This window comes from Micromesistius poutassou (genome assembly GCF_964030765.1).
Source record: "Micromesistius poutassou genome assembly, chromosome: 16".
Lineage (NCBI taxonomy): Eukaryota > Metazoa > Chordata > Actinopteri > Gadiformes > Gadidae > Micromesistius > Micromesistius poutassou.
Window position 1 is genome coordinate 13,338,962 of NC_140286.1, and position 17,363 is coordinate 13,356,324.

Below are 17,363 nucleotides of genomic sequence, written 5' to 3' on the forward strand. Positions count from 1 at the left end.
GGCCACCGAGCAGTACTTTGCCATGAAGATACTGGAGAAGCAGAAGGTGCGTGGGCCCGCGTTCTGTTCTGTGGCCCGTCTCTTACACGCTGGGAGTGAATTACCCCATCACAATGCCGCTATGGCGTCCTTAACCTAACTTGTGCAGAGGCTAAACACTGTGCTCCAAATATTTTGATTGGCACATGTTCTGCTTTTCACAAGTGGCGAATGCGTTCAAGGACTGCGGGCCCCAGTGTGTGGAGAGAGCCGGTCACATGGTATATCGAAATGCAGCACTCTGCCTCGATGGCACTTCATGCTATGGTCAGACTCAAGTGGGATGGCAGTGAATTGGATCTTGAACCGTACATGAGTGTGGCCCAAAATTGTCACTGAAATGAAGTTTCTTTTTCATTCAAATTTTTTACATCCACATTGCACAGAGACAAAATCTGATTAGTTTTATGTGTCGTCTGAATTATAGGCTAGCCTGTAGTGCTCTGGACTTTTGAGGATGATTTGGGATCGACCACAATTAACCCACGAATGATCTTGTGTCTCTCTGGTCTGTTAGGTGGTGAAACTCAAGCAGATAGAACACACATTAAACGAGAAGAGAATATTACAGGCGGTCAGCTTCCCCTTCCTCGTCAAACTTGATTATTCGTTCAAGGTACGGCGGCCATCGTTTCCACAGTATTATCTATCCACACTGCATTTTATTAGCTCATCACTAATTATATTCCGACGTTACTAGGACAACTCAAATTTGTACATGGTGATGGAGTACGTTCCCGGAGGAGAGATGTTCTCCCATCTAAGACGAATCGGCAGGTTCAGGTGAGTTAGTGAATATCTCAGACTAAGGTATCTGGCTCCTTATCTATCCAATATCTCCCTCATGATCTGGGGTAGGGCCGTGGAAACCACGGTACAGTGCACGTGTGTTAACGCTAGTCTTTGTTGTGACCTGTTTGTAGTATTTTCACTGTTGTGTGTCTCCACACACCGAATCGCCGCGCCATTTCTCGGCGGGGTCAAGTTCTGTTCAATCGACTCCATTGATTAACTGCTCAACGGTGTAACGTGCGGTTTCCGCGACACCTGTAAACATAATCCACCCCCCGTTTTTCCCCTCCAGTGAACCGCACGCACGCTTCTACGCCGCGCAGATAGTGCTGACATTCGAGTACCTCCATTCGTTAGACCTTATCTACAGAGACCTGAAACCGGAGAATCTCCTCATCGACCACCACGGCTACATTCAGGTCTGCTTGCGGTTTCTCGCTAAACATGTGGACTGCTGCGGTTTTGGTTTAAAAAAAGGAATTCATATTCCTCCTCGGCGTGTAACGGCTTGTGCTCTCACTCCCCCCCAGGTGACAGATTTTGGATTTGCCAAGAGAGTAAAAGGGAGGACTTGGACGCTGTGTGGAACACCGGAGTACCTGGCCCCAGAGATCATTCTAAGCAAAGTAAGCCACGCTCCAAAGACCTGTGATCTTGTTCAAACAGCCGGCAACACATGGTCTGCGTTCAAGCCTTTTTCTACGTTTTATTCGATTTGACAAAGTGGATGCGGACTTGGTCACTTGCTTCACACTATGTGACACCTGTCAGTTCTATAATATAATGTTAAAACTCTCTCGAAACAATTGATGGATAAGCGCCCGAATACTTGTCAGACATGCTTCTGATGCATGCTCCCTCTAGATCACTCAAGTCCTCTGGCACTGGCCTTTGAGTTGTTCCCTGGGGGAGGACATTTAGTGCCTATGGTCCTTGCCTCTGGAAGGAGCTGAGGACATCACAATCTGTGAACACCTTTTAAAATAAACCTTAAAACATACCTATTTAGCTCAGCATTCTCCTCATCCATTTTATTTATTTCCATTGTATTGTTAAGCACCTCTTAATGCAATTTTGCACAAAAGGCGCTATATATGTATATAAAGTTTGATTTAGATGCATATTTTACATTGTGATAATAAAGTAGGTTTTATCCCTAATAATAAAGCAATGCATGTTTCTGAGCTGTCCTCTTGTCTGTGGTGTGTAGGGCTACAACAAGGCTGTGGACTGGTGGGCCCTGGGGGTCCTGATCTATGAGATGGCAGCCGGCTACCCACCGTTCTTTGCAGATCAACCTATCCAGATCTATGAGAAGATTGTTTCTGGAAAAGTAAGTGGTTTTGGTTCTTCGAAATAGTAATTGAGAATAATTGTTCACCTATGAAGCAAACTCTACAATACGCATAGTGTACATTGAATACTTACCATTTGGCCCCCTGTGGTTTGTTATGAGCAGTCTTTTAAGTTAACTTGTGTGAAACCCATCTTCTGTATTAAAGGTGACATATTATACCACTAGGTGTGAGTGTGATTAGCCGTTACAAGCACACAGCTAGTGGGACACGCCCACTTGTGATGTCAGAAGATGCAGAGTTTGAAAACGGCTTGTAACGGCTAATCACACTCACACCTTTTGAGTCACCTTTTTAAAACTGCAAGCATGTTTATTTATGTGTATTTCTTTTAGGTGCGATTCCCTTCCCACTTCAGCTCTGATTTGAAGGACCTGTTGAGGAACCTTCTGCAGGTAGACCTGACCAAGCGCTACGGCAACCTGAAGAACGGCGTCAACGACATCAAGGGCCACAAGTGGTTCGCCACCACGGACTGGATCGCCATCTATGAGCGGAAGGCAAGTCGCTCTACTGCAGAGCACTCGGACTGTCACTGCGCTGTAAAAATTCATTACTTTTTGAGTTGGCAATGCTTTCACTTTTATTTAAAAAAAATAGATTTTGCATTGTTTTAAACTATAATAATATTGTTTTATTAATTTCTTCTATGGGAGGAAGGCAAGTGGCTATACATTAAAGCACTATGGATTCATTACTCATTCAGTTGGCAATGCTTTCACTTTATTTATTTATTTTCCATGGATTTCACAACAATTATACTACACAATTGCACCAAAAAATACACTACAATTACATTTGTCAGTATAACACAAGGGTTCGTTTGCCTTACCTTTTATAAAATACTGTACAATTCCAGTTATAAGGCAGCACTTTTTTGTGGCCAAATATCTTGAATGTGTTTAAGGACGAGCCTCATAGTGCTCTTATTGCTGGCACACCATACGTTCTGCATCAGCCTTTACCAGATTCTGAGTCTGCAGGCTAATGTACATTTATTTTAGATGATTAAAGAGTACCAATTATGTCCCATCTGATGCTTGTTTGATCCTGATATAATCTGCAGAACTACGTTTTGATCGTTTCTATTATGGATGCATTTAATATTTTATGTATTATATATATTTTTATATTTTTTTAGGAAAGCCTGTAGCCAGTTTATTTTTTCAAAGGTTTGTCTTTATCTACCAGATAATGCAAATTAATTGATTTTAGGTAAAATTACTCACAATATTTGAGTAATTTATTAAAAAAAAAAAGAAAAAAAAAAAGTCTTCTATTGGAAAGGTGGAGCCACCTTGAAAGGTTTATTTTCCTGGTCCCCCTGCAGGTGGAGGCCCCGTTCATCCCCAAGTGCCGGGGGCCCGGGGACACGAGCAACTTCGACGAGTACGAGGAGGAGGAGATCCGCGTGTCGCTAACGGAGAAATGCGGCAAGGAGTTTGCAGAGTTTTAAAGATACGAGAGCGTGGAAACATCAGGGCTAGAACACATGAAACACACCGCGGATCCACGGCGCTCTTCAAAAGGACTTTGGGAAGAAGAAGAAGAAGAAGAGACCGACGTTGTTCACGTCTACTACATTAGTCCCTCTGTTCCACTCCGCTGAATGAGGCCGCCATGATCCACTTTATACTTTTACTACTTCTAGTTGATGTTGTGCTCCCCTTTTTAAGATGTTTTGTTTTACTTTGAGAGGAGAACTTGGGCCGATGCCCGAGTCCACACCATTACAGAATTATGTGTCCAATGATACACACTAAGGGCAACGCGCATCGCACGCCGTCTCATCCTTCAATCAAATTTGTAGATAAAAGTATAAGAATATATTAATCTTGATACGTTTTGGAATATGTTTAAAATCAGGTTTGAAAAGGTTACTGAAGAATGATACTATGATGTGGTGTATGATATGGGATTGTTATTGTTATTGTCAGATTTCTATATGGTAATATAAAAATGTTCAAAGTGCTAGATGCTGGCACCTAATGTTCAGAGGCTAAAAGGGAAGGCTGTGGCAGAGGTTGTGCTTGAATCCGTCCTGGTTCACACCTGTACGAGTGAGGCGACCGGCGAGGGGATACTGGCTACAACTCATGGAGGAAAGAGATATATATATATATAGATATATAAGAGAGATTTTGAGTTATTCTTTTGTTTTTCACCCTATAAAACCACCAATATATCATATTGGTATGATGCAAGACAGTAAGTAAAAATACTGACACATGATTACTTTTTATTTGGAACATTGCTATTACCATGAATATCCAGGATATTGATGTCCAGTTTGGGGGAAATCTACATTTGTAATGTGGACAATTCTACAGCTTGATTTAAATGTTCAAATCGCTTTCCATAACTGCCTCTTCAATGTCAAATATATATATATGTATGGTCAGCCACAGGTCCGAGACACTGGCCACGGTAACGTTCCAGCCAATGCAGAGAAGTGGTCCTGTGTCCTACGTGCATATCTGTCCGTTCTGTAAGACACATGAACATATTGAGTGTTTCAAAGCATGACCAAATAGAAAACATAACAGACGAAGAAGGGGTGTCTTCCCCCTCTCTTTGCTTTTGCCTTAGAGAACCACATCGTCAGACCCCCCCCCCCCCCCCGCGTCAGTTCACTGCCTACTTAGTATTCAGACTCAGCCAACAATAGCCATTGCATAAAATGACAAACCTTGTTACAGGAAGTAAATCCCAAATTTTGTTTTGTTTGATCTGTTTGGGTCTTAGTGCTACGTAAAAAAAAAAGTGTAATTTGCTATTTCACAAAACCTTTTGCCGTGTCTCCCATTATATTCACTCTGTTCCTATAGTCTGTGTCTGCTTATAAAAGACAGTTTAATAAAGAGTTTTATGAAGCAGTGTGACTCCAGTATAGGGGGTGCAAGGAGACTAAATCCTTTTTAGGGTTTGTAGAGAGTATTGTAAAGTTCAACAGTTCAATGTGTATAGGATTGCGGCTTTGTGCCTCAACGTTGTTTGTGAAGTATTGCAGAAGTACACTCTTTATAATACTGTTAACATGAAGATGTTTTTTCAATCTTCTAAGACAGAATTGCAAAATGGCATGTCATTTATTTTTTTCTCTCCTGTTGCTGTTACTAATTTGTTCCTTGTTTGTTCCAATCTTTTTAAAGAATGTAGATTTGCAACTTATAGGGATGCATCTTTTGGAGAAAATAAACTTTCAAGGTACAAATGTCCTCACAGAATAATAGCTAAAAACAAGACTTCTCCTTTATACCACATGTAATCCATTCATTGTTTTAACTCATTACATTATGTGTGTATGCATTGTTTCATATATGTTTTTATTTATACACATTAGAGATGCTAATAAATTTTATTTTTAAAAGTGTCAAAATACCTGATTTTCCAGTTACTGTCTGAAGAGGTAGGCCTACTCAAAGTTAGTATTAATGCAGAATTGCGCAGATTTACTCCATAACTCCACTTAATGTAGCATTGTTACATATATATTGTTATTTGCTTGAATGCATTTATTTGTCCGTTTATAACACTTTAAAAATGAAAATACACAAAAAAAATAGAAAAAGTTAATGCAATTAATTTTGGTCAACGGGAACCTCAAACAGCACTTGTCCCTCTGGACTCGCCGTACCGCCCGGTGATTTATGGGTAATGTAGTACCAGAAGTCGGCACATGTGTTTTGTTTCCCTCTCATTCAATTCTTAAACAAAAATGGCAGGACTTGAACTCCTCTCGGACCAGGGATACCGCCTGGATGGGAGAAAAGCCACAGAGCTGCGGAAAGTACAAGCCCGCATGGGAGTCTTCGCCCAGGCGGACGGCTCTGCGTACATAGAGCAGGGCAACACCAAGGCCCTGGCGGTGGTCTACGGACCCCATGAGGTGGGTAGAGACCCGTAATGTAAGGCCCTGGCGGTGGTCTACGGACCCCATGAGGTGGGTAGAGACCCGTAATGTAAGGCCCTGGCGGTGGTCTACGGACCCCATGAGGTGGGTAGAGACCCGTAATGTAAGGCCCTGGCGGTGGTCTACGGACCCCATGAGGTGGGTAGAGACTCTCTGGGGTGCACGGACCTCATGAGACGGTCCACGGTCAGCTAGCTGCCTCGGTCACACGCACTGGACCTTTTGAGAGGACTTGAGAGGCGCTAACATTCATAGCCAGCACGTCACATGCTGTTCACCTAGCAGACAATATTACTTTATTGCTGTTGTTTTTTAAAATTATGTCGGGTGAAGGATATCAAGTATTCCAAAAATGATCTCCCGTATAGTTCCATTTACCGTTCAAAGTTGAATTGTCAGTGGAGTGAAAGAGCTGAAGGATTATTGTCACCTACTGACAATATCTAACTTATACAATGCAGCTTTTGTATTATCTTCTGGCCCCACATTATATATCGATGTATGTGTCAAGCTTTATACTGGGCTTTGGATGAAACTTTTGTTGCTTTATTCACTGAGGTCTTTACAACGATGATGAGGTCTTTACAATGTTTAACTGGTGACCCATCATGAACTGGTGTCATACATTGCTAAATGTAAGCACACGCTAAGGGGGCTTCTTCAGGTAAGGTGGGAAAGAGACAAGGTGTTGGGTCTGCCTTTACTGAGCAGCCAGCAAGGATAGGCTTCGGGCCTGACCAGGGCTGAACGTACGAAGATGTATCGGCGAACATAACTGGATCCAAACACGACCACCAACAACAATGTCCGGTTGTTTTTCCTCCCCTAGATGCGAGGCTCCCGCAGTCGAACCCTCCACGACCGAGCCGTCATCAACTGTCAGTACAGCATGGCCACCTTCAGCACCGCGGAGAGGAAGCGGAGGCCGCACGGAGACCGCAAGTCCACGGAGATGAGCCTCCACCTTAAGCAGACGTTTGAGGCGGCCGTGATGACCCAGCTGTACCCGCGCTCTCAGATAGACATCTACGTCAAGGTCGAAGCGCTTTCTCATTCCAGCAGTTTTCATAGTTTGCATTGGTGCTTCAAAGAAGTAACCTCACTTACTTGCATTAACTGATGTAAATATGTTGTACACATACTGATAAGATACGTTAATAATGCCCTTGAGTGGAAGTTCCTGTGTTACAACACAGCAGCAGTGGAGGACACAGGATATTATATATATATACACAATACGATACAATAAAAATACAAGTAGTACTAAGGAAAACAAAAATAGTTGCTAAAGTAAATGCTAAGTAAGTAAGTAAGTAAGGACAAATAATATAAACAATATATAAAATTAATTATAAAGTGTCCCGGTGCCGGTACTTTGCAGTATATTAAAGGTCCCATATTATGTCACCAGGTGTGAGTGTGATGAGCCATTACAAGCCATTTAGAAAATCAGCCTCTTCCTGTGTTTTAGTGACACATCTAGGTGGACACGCCCACTTATGATGTCACTAAAACAGGAAGAGGCAGATTTTCAAAACGGCTTGTAACGTCTAATCACACTCACACCTGGTGGTATAATATGGGACCTTTTTTAAAGTGTGTAAATGCATTGTAAATGTGTGACGCATCAAGGCTCAGTTATGGTTCCATGTCGACGGGACGCAAGGACCACGCAGCCGCTTCAACGCAGTCGTGAACCTGTCTTGGTTCTGCGTCGTGTTTTGGTGAGAGGACCAATCACAGCCCTTGCTGCTGCGTCTCCTCGACTCAGGGTTACAATTTTTGGGAGGCGCGCATCAGGCCCTTGCGGTGGATGCAAGGAGGGTCCGCAAGGACGTAATGGCTCCCCAAACCCCCTTGCGTTGCGTCGACGTGGAACCATATCTAAGCCTTCAGAATAAGAGTTCACTTATAACACATTTTCAAAACTCCTCGTCCCTCCCCAAACAGGTGCTGCAAGCGGACGGCGGCAACTACAGCGTGTGCGTGAACGCGGCCACGCTGGCGGTCATCGACGCGGGCATCCCCATGCGGGACTACGTGTGCGCCTGCACGGTGGGCTTTGTGGACGAGACGCCGCTGGCCGACCTCTGCTTCGCCGAGGAGAGCGGCAGTTCCCTGGCCCTGGCGCTGCTGCCCCGCGGCGGGCAGATCGCCCTGCTGCAGATGGACGCGCGGCTGCACCAGGACCACCTGGAGGCCCTGATGGAGGCGGCCATGACGGCCTGCAAAGGAGTGAGCAAAGTGCTGGACGAGGTGGTGAGGCAGCACCTGCAGGAGGTGTCCGTGCTCACCGGGGAGTGATGCGGTGCGGAGAGTGACGCTCACCAGGGAGTGACGCGGTGCGGAGAGTGACGCTCACCGGGGAGTGACGCGGTGCGGACGGAGGAGAGGACTTTGTTGTTGTCGGGGGCCACATGCTGGGAGAGATATGGGACCTCGGTTAAAAAAGAATTGACAAATGTTTATATTTTTTCATCATGTATTATTATTCATGATGATTCATTTTTTATTTTCACTGCTACATTAATAAATCATACTTTATATAAAAGTGCTTTTAAGTGAGCTGCATATGTGTGTTGTATGTCAATCAAATCAATTTAAGATTTGCCTGCCACAATGTGTAGCACCTCTGGTGTGTGTGTAATAACTGATCCATAGCTTTATTACAGCCATTGATGAATTTTAAAGGCTTGTTGCACTGATAGGCTTTCAAAGGTGAATTTACAGATGGGTTCAGTGATCATAGCTCAGGGATGTGGGAGCTCTTTGTGTTCAGTGTGTCGTGGAGTCTAGATTTAATGACAGTGTTCCTGTACACGGCTGAACATAAGGCAATGGACATGGCTCTTGAATGCATTGAGGAAAGCCACTGAGTCATTGGTTTGGACTCTGCAGTAGCACTCACGGCCCTGCGTGTTGGGGGCTGGTAGCGTGTCCGGATGTGGGGATGGAGGTGACGGTACAGAAGACAGCTCGCAGAATAGGATTATCATGGGTGGAAGTAGATGTCGATGTAGAGGTGGTGGGAAACTAAAATGGCTGGTGCAGCAGCTAAAGATGCGCTGAATGAATAGGAGGTGGAGTTGGTGATATTGGGGAAAACTGATTATGTCTGAAATCAAGGAAGAGATAAACATGGAATGATTGAGTGGGAAAAGGGGTGGGATTTATATCAAATCCAGGGAGAAGTAGAGGGAAGAAGGAGGGAAGTGAAAGGAACCAGCAGAAGGGAGGCAGTGTTGTTGACGAGTGAGATTGGGGCACATCTTGATTGTATGTGTGACATTTGTGGGAAATCCGAATCAGTCTTAATGCAGGAGATGTGTAAAAAATCAGGATAAACATCTTTAAGGCGAGAAAGAGGGGTTGTCACATTTTCCACAAAATTTCCTGGGACAATCATTCAGAGCAAGTTTATAAAAGTGTCTTTCATTATCGGAGGAAAACGAAGCTGGATGACATAGAGTGTATTCTATAGTTGGGGCATAGGCCTATAACTAATATATATTATATTTTTTATAATTAAGCTAGAAATGTGAATTATCTTGGTCAACTGTAGGGGGCAATAGCACCCAGTAAGGAGTCCAGCGTGTCAAGTAAAAGGAAGAGAAGAAGAAGGCTGTCAGACGCCCTTTGACATGCGCATGACCGGAAGCTGGTCCACCGAAGCAGTGGTCCTCCAGGAACAAGGAAGAGGGCGAGGAGAAATGCTGCAGCGGTGGAAACGGATCTCGTAAATGCAACCCACTATTCGGTAGGAGCAGTGTTCTTAAGAAAATGTATCTAAATATTGAATATCGATCATCTGCGATGTATTCACAAATTGGCATTTACTATGGCTGGTAATCGTACACAGCGCCACTTAGCCCAGATAGCGCCTTACTACCCGACCGATCGATACGATGACAATGGCAGCCGATGGTCTCCACGAAAGCATGCATCCCACTGACATTAAACGTATATACACTTGCAACATCATTGCTATTCGTCCAGGGTTGATCTTAAAAGTAAACGTTCGCTGTGAGTGTGTTGACGAGGTCGGTGTGTCCCGTGTTGCCCCAGATCCTGACACTGCCAATGCGAGGGGAGTAGTAGCATCATCACAGCGCCATGGGACTCCTGTCAGACCCCAACAGAAGGCGTGCTTTGATCGGCATGCTCACCCGCCTCAATGCCCCCATCTGGTGAGATATCACGGGTTTTATTAGACTGAAGTAAACTGTCCTGCAGCATATTGTCTTCCAACATATACATATCAGGAACAGGTCTATTTGCTATCTGTCTCTCTGTGTGCACAGATATTTCTGTACTTATTTATTTTTTTGTATTTATTTTTGATAGGATTCATTGGAAGCAGTCGTGATACAATATACTATATATATGATATTTCGTATGGATATGTCTTTTTTTTTTTTTTTTTACATATGTGGTGTAGAGTTTGTTTTTGTTTTAAGTGTAATGAAAAGCTGTGGAAAATAAACAAATGTGTAATAATTCTCTCTCTCTCTCGCTCTCGCTCTCTCTCTCTCTCTCTCTCTCTCTCTCTCTCTCTCTCTCTCTCAGTATGATCTGCTACATGGCGGGCGTGGCCTGGTTCATGGGGCTGGCCTTCGAGCCGTTCACCCTGCGGACGTACATGTCGGAGAACGCCATGGGCTCCACCATGGTGGAGGAGCGCTTCCCGGCGGGGGAGCGAGCGCTCGCCACCGGCCGGGAGTTCGCCGCGCATAAAAAGAAAACGGGGTAAGGTGTGAGACGTGGCCTCTGGGTGAGGTGTGAGACGTGGCCTCTGGGTGAGGTGTGAGACGTGGCCTCTGGGTGAGGTGTGAGACATGACTTCTGGCGGGATGTAAATAATGTATGATAAGGTGGCTGTTGGTTGCTGCCTCAGCAACTGTATTATTTATATATATATATATATATATATATATATATATATACACAATGACACAAACATTTCATTGCCAGCTATGACTGCTTTGCCTGTTATATTGTGCATTTGTCAATAAAAGAACTGTAGTTGTTTTTTTTATTTTAATTTTTGCACTTTTATGTTTTTTATTATCGAGCGAGATAGACAGGAAGCTATGGAGGGGAGGGCATGCAGCACAGGACCACGGGGGGCTGGAATCGAACCCGGGTCGCTGTGATCACGACTAAGCCTTAATGATACACGCTCTACCCACTGAGCCACCGGGGCGCCCCCCCCCCCCCCCCCCACCCCAACTGTAGTTGTAGTTAAGACGGTCCTCTGTTGTGTTTCAGGGGCATGCCGGTGGACTGGCTGGTGAGGACCATGCAGGCTCGAGGGCTGGAGGTCTACACGCAGCGCTTCTCCCGCAAGCTCCCCTTCCCCGATGAAGACAAGGAGAGATACGTGAGTACGGGAGGTTTGGTTTGTGGTGGTGTATGCGTTAATGCACGTCTATGTGTTAAAGAGGTGATGTTATGCCACCAGGTGTGAGTGTGGTTAGCCGTTGCTGATGAGGAACATCAGGCAAATGTTGCTCATCTATCCATCATACTTCTACAGTCGGTGGACACGCCCATTTTTGATGTCACTAAAACACGGGTAAAGGCCGAATTTCAAACGGCTTGTAACGGCTAATCACACTCACACCTGGTGGCATAACGTCACCCCTTTAAGACGGACGTCACGCACAACGAGAGTCCAACCACAACGTCGACCTGCTGTAATCGGATCGCCTTCTCGGTCACTGATCTCCCCCCCCACACCCCACCTTCTGTCTCTCTCTCCCCACCCAGATGGTGAAGGGCACCAACGTGTACGGGATCCTGAGGGCCCCGCGGGCCCCGCGCACCGAGGCCCTGGTGCTGAGCGCCCCGTGCAGCCCCGGGAACGAGAACAACCAGGCAGTGGGCCTCCTCCTCGGCCTGGCCCAGTACTTCAGGAGTGAGTATGTTCAGTTCATCTGAGGGCAGGGACGGCGCTACTGAATGAAGACGTGTGGTATCAGCATCGGCCCAGAGTCAAGAGTTTAAACAGGTCACACGCAGACGTGTAGTATACAGTGAAATTACAAAGTGACAGAGCTGCAGTGCAATTTAAGATAAAAATATAAGATGTATATTATGTATACGCTTTTATTGTCTAGTGTAAAAAAAAAAAAAAAAGCTTAATAGTAAAACATTTTTTTAACTAGTATACTTCTTTCCTTTTCATATATAAATATATTATGTATTTATATATGATCATTGTATAAGATACGTGATTTAAATAAATGGCAAAGCAGTAATAAATACACAGCACTGGTATGCTATTGCAGCATGTAAACAGTGTATACAGTGTAATGAATGAAGAGCTGACTGTATGCATGTCTGTCAGGTACCGGTAGTGTTCTTTGAGAGTGTCAATGACAGACTACACCCTGCGTAACCAAGAAGTACAATGTTAACACCATCTGGATCTATTGATATCCAAGCATACACGCAAACCCCAGCCTTCATACCTTCATTCTGAGAGATGAAAAAACATTTTTTTGATGTTTATTTGACAGATGAATCATCGGGCCCTCAATGCAGTGGCAAGCAACATGTCCTGGAGTTGTCTGATTGGTTAACTGATTTATTTTCTGCTTTTCAATAGGTCAGATCTATTGGGCCAAGGATATCATCTTCCTGGTCAACGAGCATGACCTGATAGGCATGCAGGCCTGGCTGGAAGGCTACCACCACACTAACACCACAGGTAAGCGCATGCATGTTCAATACTATCCCCTCGCCACCACAATAACAAAAGTACTATGTTCTTCAGCACTGGAGCGGGGCACTGTGGATCCATAGTCTAAATCAGTTATTACACACGCACACGCACACACTACCTAATCAACATGGAACATTCAACATTCTTATCTAATCAACATGGAACATTCCATTCCCCCCAACCCTCCGTCTGGTCCCCAGGCATGGACTGGTCCCCGCTGCAGGGGCGCGGCGGCTCCATCCAGGCCGCCCTGTCCCTGGAGCTCAGCAGTGACGTGGTCACCAGCCTGGACCTGGTCCTGGAGGGGCTCAACGGACAGCTGCCCAACCTGGACCTGGCCAACCTCTTCTACGCCTTCTGCCAGAAGATCGGGGTCCTCTGCACCACCCAGGGCAAGGTAACGGCCCGGGCCAGAGGACAGGGCGGAGCGCGTTCACCTTCAGGGCGTTGAGCAGACGCTGTTATCCAAAGCCACTTACAATGAGTACATTTGTCAGATGAAAGAGAAACAACAATATATCTCTGTTGGTACAGTAAGGATGTTCATAGAACCATAGAGCCAGGCACTAACAATCGCCAGGTAAACCCGTTCCCCGTATACAACAGAGATGGCTAGGATAAGGTGCTACGCAACTAGTACTATTTTTAAGTGCCAGGAACCCTAACCCTAACATACAATAAGTGCGTACATTAAGTGCCAGGACGTACAAAATACAATAGGTGCGTACATTAAGTGCCAGGACGTACAACATATAGTACGTATATAGAAATAGTTATTTTTCATGACTAAAACTAAAAAAATCCCTTGCCGAATTAAAAACCATATTGTTTTGATGGATGTCCGTTTTCACTCTCTCTCTCTCTCTTGCTCTCTCTCTCCCCCGTCCAGCTGCCCAGGAACGACTGGGACACCACGTCGGGCTACAGCCACGCGGTGCAGACCATGATGCTGATGGTGCTGAAGCAGGCCAGCGGGCGGCCCTGGGGCGACCACGGCCTCTTCCTGCGCTACCACATCGAGGCGGCCTCCATCAAGGGCGTCAACAGCTTCCGCCAGTACAAGACGGACGCCACCACCGTGGGCAGGTGGGCAACGCCGCCGCCGCCCAGCTCTCTGTCGGAGCGGCGCGTTCATGTCTGACCGCTAGAGGGCAGTCGCTTCAATCCGATCCGATCGGGTCAGATCGGTGCGGTTTTAACGGGATTCTTGCGTTTCCCCCTCGCCAGGCTCATGGAGGGAATGTACCGGAAGCTGAACAACCTCCTGGAGCGCCTCCACCAGTCGTACTTCTTCTACCTCATGCCCTCGCTCACGCGCTTCGTCTCCATCGGTTACTACATGCCGGCCTTCGGCCTGCTGGCGCTCATCCTGCTGCTCCGTGTATCCTCTCCGTGGTCCTTGTCACTCCTTAAGCTGCTTCTGTGACATATTTATTCAGGATGTCCCTTTACATTTAGGACATTTAGCAGGCGCTTTTATCCAAAGCGACTTACAATTACAAGTTACTTACAAGTACATTTGTATGAAGAAAGAGAAACAATGTATCTCTGTCGGTGCAGTAAGGATGTTCATAGAACCAAGTGCCAAGCCCTAACAATCACTAGGTTAACCCATTCCCCGTACACAACAACGATAGCTAGGATAAGACGCTACACAATTTAGTAGTATAACTAAGTACAACATACAATAAGTGTGTACATTAAATGCCAGGACGTACAGCATACAATAGGTAGGAGGGGTATGTTGCTAATGTGTGATGCATTGATAAACACTGGCTTCCTACATCTCGTACTGCTATTGGCTACCTGGACCAGTGTGCATGTTCTTTTTGTATTTTGCAAAGCTGTTATAGTGAAATAATGATTTCGGACGTCCCATGTATTTTGCTGATGCATCGATAAACACAAGATTCGCACCTCTCATACTGCTGTTGGCTGCCTTGACCGCCGTCCAGGCCTTAGACCTGTGGGTTCAACTCTCCTCCCCGCCCACCCAAATGACAGAAGACGGCGTTGAGGTGGTGGTGAGTCAGACCAGTGGTTTTTTGTTTATCTCTTGTTTATCGCATGTTAAGATCTCATCAGCCAATGGCGGATCGATTTGACCATTTGGCGCGTGACTTATTCAAACAGCTGCTTGGCCGATACATGTCGTTACTCAGGCAGGTTAAAACGTGGGCCCTGATGTATACGTTAGTAGCATTGTGGCAGGGAATGCAAACACAGCTGCTTTCTACTACTTCATATTCAGTAGTTAGTATTGATATAGTATTAGGGGTGGCATGTGGCTCAGGAGGTGGAGCTGGTAACCGGAAGGTTGATAGTTCCATCCCCCAGCCTAGCTCCTCCTGGAGTGTCGAGGTGTCCCTGAGCAAGACGCCTCACCCTGACTGCTCCTGACGAGCTGGCTGTCGCTTTTCCCTGGCCCGCCGTCGGTGTGTGACTGTGTGTATGAATGAATGAATGGGTGAATGTCAGACAATACTGTAAAGCGCTTTGAGCGGCTGCTGGTTAGAAAAGCGCTGTATGAATGCAGTCCATATAAGTTGAAATATGAATAATGTCAATCTATGAATATTACTTTATAAATCATAACATGAATACATGTGATGTGTATTCAGTATCCGCATTTGTTTTGTCCTGACCGTGCCCCCCGCTGTGCCCCCCCAGCCCACCAGCCCGGGGGTCCTCTCCATCCTCACCCCGCTGGTCATCAGCCACCTGACGGGCGTGGCCCTCTACACGCTGCCCATCCTCTCCCAGGAGCTCGCCGTCGAGCACTTCCCCGTGTCGGAGACGGAGGCGGTGGTCCTGACCGCCATCGCCATCTACACCGCCGGCCTGGCCCTGCCCCACAACACACACCGGTAGGGTGGGGGCTCGAACCCGCGACACACACAGCGGTAGGGCGGGGGATCGAACCCGCGACACGCAGCGGTAGGGTGGGACTCACACCGGCGACGCTGGGCCACTGATGTGGAGAGAGAGAGGGTCGAGCCCTGTGGGGGTGATGGTGACCCGCGACGTTTTGGATCATTAACGTGCCCTACGTGTATTTATGGTCCATGTAAGGATACACGTCCTTATATGGTCGTCAATAAGGACCCATGTAAAGAGCTGTGTCCATAATGGATGAAGGTCCTCGTTTGGGTCCTCACTGATCGGCGGTCCTTCCCCTGCAGGCTGCTGGCGGGCGAGGGCACGGAGCAGGGCTGGAAGGTGCTGAAGCTGGTGGCCGTGCTGTACCTGGCCGTGCTGCTGGGCTGCACCGCCCTCATCAACTTCTCCCTGGGCTTCATCCTGGCGCTCACTCTGGTGCCGCTGGCCGCCTTCATCACGCCCCACGTGCCCAAGTAAATACTGTCCCTTAGTGTGTTTCAATGAGCGTCTGATTATGTTAGATACGCCTTTATTAATCCCCTCGTACACAGCAGCAGTGGAAAATACAATACAATAAAAATACAAGTATACAGTAAGTACTAATGCAAACTAACAATAGACGTTAAGGTAGATAAAACTACCTAAACTTAATGCTAAGGATTAAGGAAGGAAGTAAGGACAAGACAAACAGAACAAACAACAAACAAACAAACGGGGCAAACAAAACCTTTAAAACCCATTCAAGTAGGAAATCGTCGTGTTTTTGGTGACGTTGGAATGAGGCCTTTATGTTTACAAAGGGAGGGTTCTCCTCCATAGGGGGGGCCGTGTCTCTACAGTAGCTTAGAAGAGTCACACGGCTCTCGAGGGAACATGTTTTAACATGTGTTTTGGGCGAAGGTGTAGGAGCGTCATCCTCATTGGTAGTCTACCACCCATTTGTGACTTTAGTGCCGTCGCTGTGTAGGGGAAATGGGTGTCGCTGCTTTGCAAAAGGGGAAATACCTGCTGACACAATGCAGGCGGCCGCTGGAAAGAGAGTGGTGAGGGGGGGGGGGGCGGGATTCAGTGGGTGGCAATCTGCAACCTCGCGGCTGGTTAGTTCTAGATTCTACACACAGGACGTCTCAATCATGACTGATTTAAATATTTTATTTTAAATCTTTAAAAAATATTGTTTTTGTTGCAGTAGAATCACAAAGAGTCTTTTACCAGGATTAAAAAAATATATATATATTTATAGCATGTTAAACCAGACCTTTAGACCTAACCGCTCTGCTCCACCCCTCACTCTCCCCCCCCCCCCTCCTCCAGGACGCTGTCGGCCTTCGTCATGGTGGTCCTCAGCCCGGGCCTCACGCTGCTCTTCGCCGTCTTCTTCTTCCAGGAGCTGCAGGAGACGCCCGTCACGCTGCAGGAGGGCTGGATGCTCTTCCTGTCCGTCATCTCCCAGGGCATCCTGGACCACGCCCTCTACGGCTCCCTGGTCTACCCCCTGGTGGCGCTGCTGGTCTACCCCTGCTGGCTGCTCTTCTGGAACATCCTGTTCTGGAAGTAAGGCGGACCACCCGCTCCAGAAAGGGGCCTTCGTTCACGGGGCGTCCTTTGTGCTACTAGGGGTGGTGGTGGGGGGGGGGGGGCCTAAAGGGAGGGAGGG

The 17,363-nt window shown here is 46.5% G+C and overlaps 3 protein-coding genes across 3 annotated transcripts; all 3 read left to right on the forward strand.

Annotated features, from left to right (window-relative positions):
- Positions 1–6: 6 nt before the first annotated feature.
- Positions 7–4,284, forward strand: LOC311361417 (cAMP-dependent protein kinase catalytic subunit alpha-like). The gene is made up of 8 exons (XM_084481584.1): positions 7–46; positions 557–655; positions 740–822; positions 1,124–1,250; positions 1,362–1,457; positions 2,042–2,164; positions 2,522–2,686; positions 3,517–4,284. The coding sequence occupies exons 1-8, from the start codon at positions 23–25 to the stop codon at positions 3,640–3,642; spliced, it is 843 nt and encodes a 280-aa protein (XP_084337710.1). The 5' UTR covers positions 7–22; the 3' UTR covers positions 3,643–4,284.
- A 1,581-nt stretch (positions 4,285–5,865) lies between these two features.
- Positions 5,866–8,625, forward strand: exosc4 (exosome component 4). The gene is made up of 3 exons (XM_084480691.1): positions 5,866–6,075; positions 6,929–7,135; positions 8,050–8,625. Exons 1-3 carry the CDS (start codon positions 5,905–5,907, stop codon positions 8,401–8,403), a joined length of 732 nt encoding a protein of 243 aa, XP_084336817.1. The 5' UTR covers positions 5,866–5,904; the 3' UTR covers positions 8,404–8,625.
- A 1,139-nt stretch (positions 8,626–9,764) lies between these two features.
- gpaa1 (glycosylphosphatidylinositol anchor attachment 1) lies at positions 9,765–17,315 on the forward strand. Its single transcript, XM_084481552.1, has 13 exons — positions 9,765–9,856; positions 10,165–10,286; positions 10,666–10,845; positions 11,368–11,479; positions 11,869–12,016; positions 12,710–12,811; positions 13,027–13,223; positions 13,716–13,912; positions 14,054–14,207; positions 14,782–14,850; positions 15,497–15,693; positions 16,009–16,179; positions 17,021–17,315. The coding sequence occupies exons 2-13, from the start codon at positions 10,213–10,215 to the stop codon at positions 17,262–17,264; spliced, it is 1,845 nt and encodes a 614-aa protein (XP_084337678.1). The 5' UTR covers positions 9,765–9,856; positions 10,165–10,212; the 3' UTR covers positions 17,265–17,315.
- The last annotated feature ends 48 nt before the right edge of the window (positions 17,316–17,363 follow it).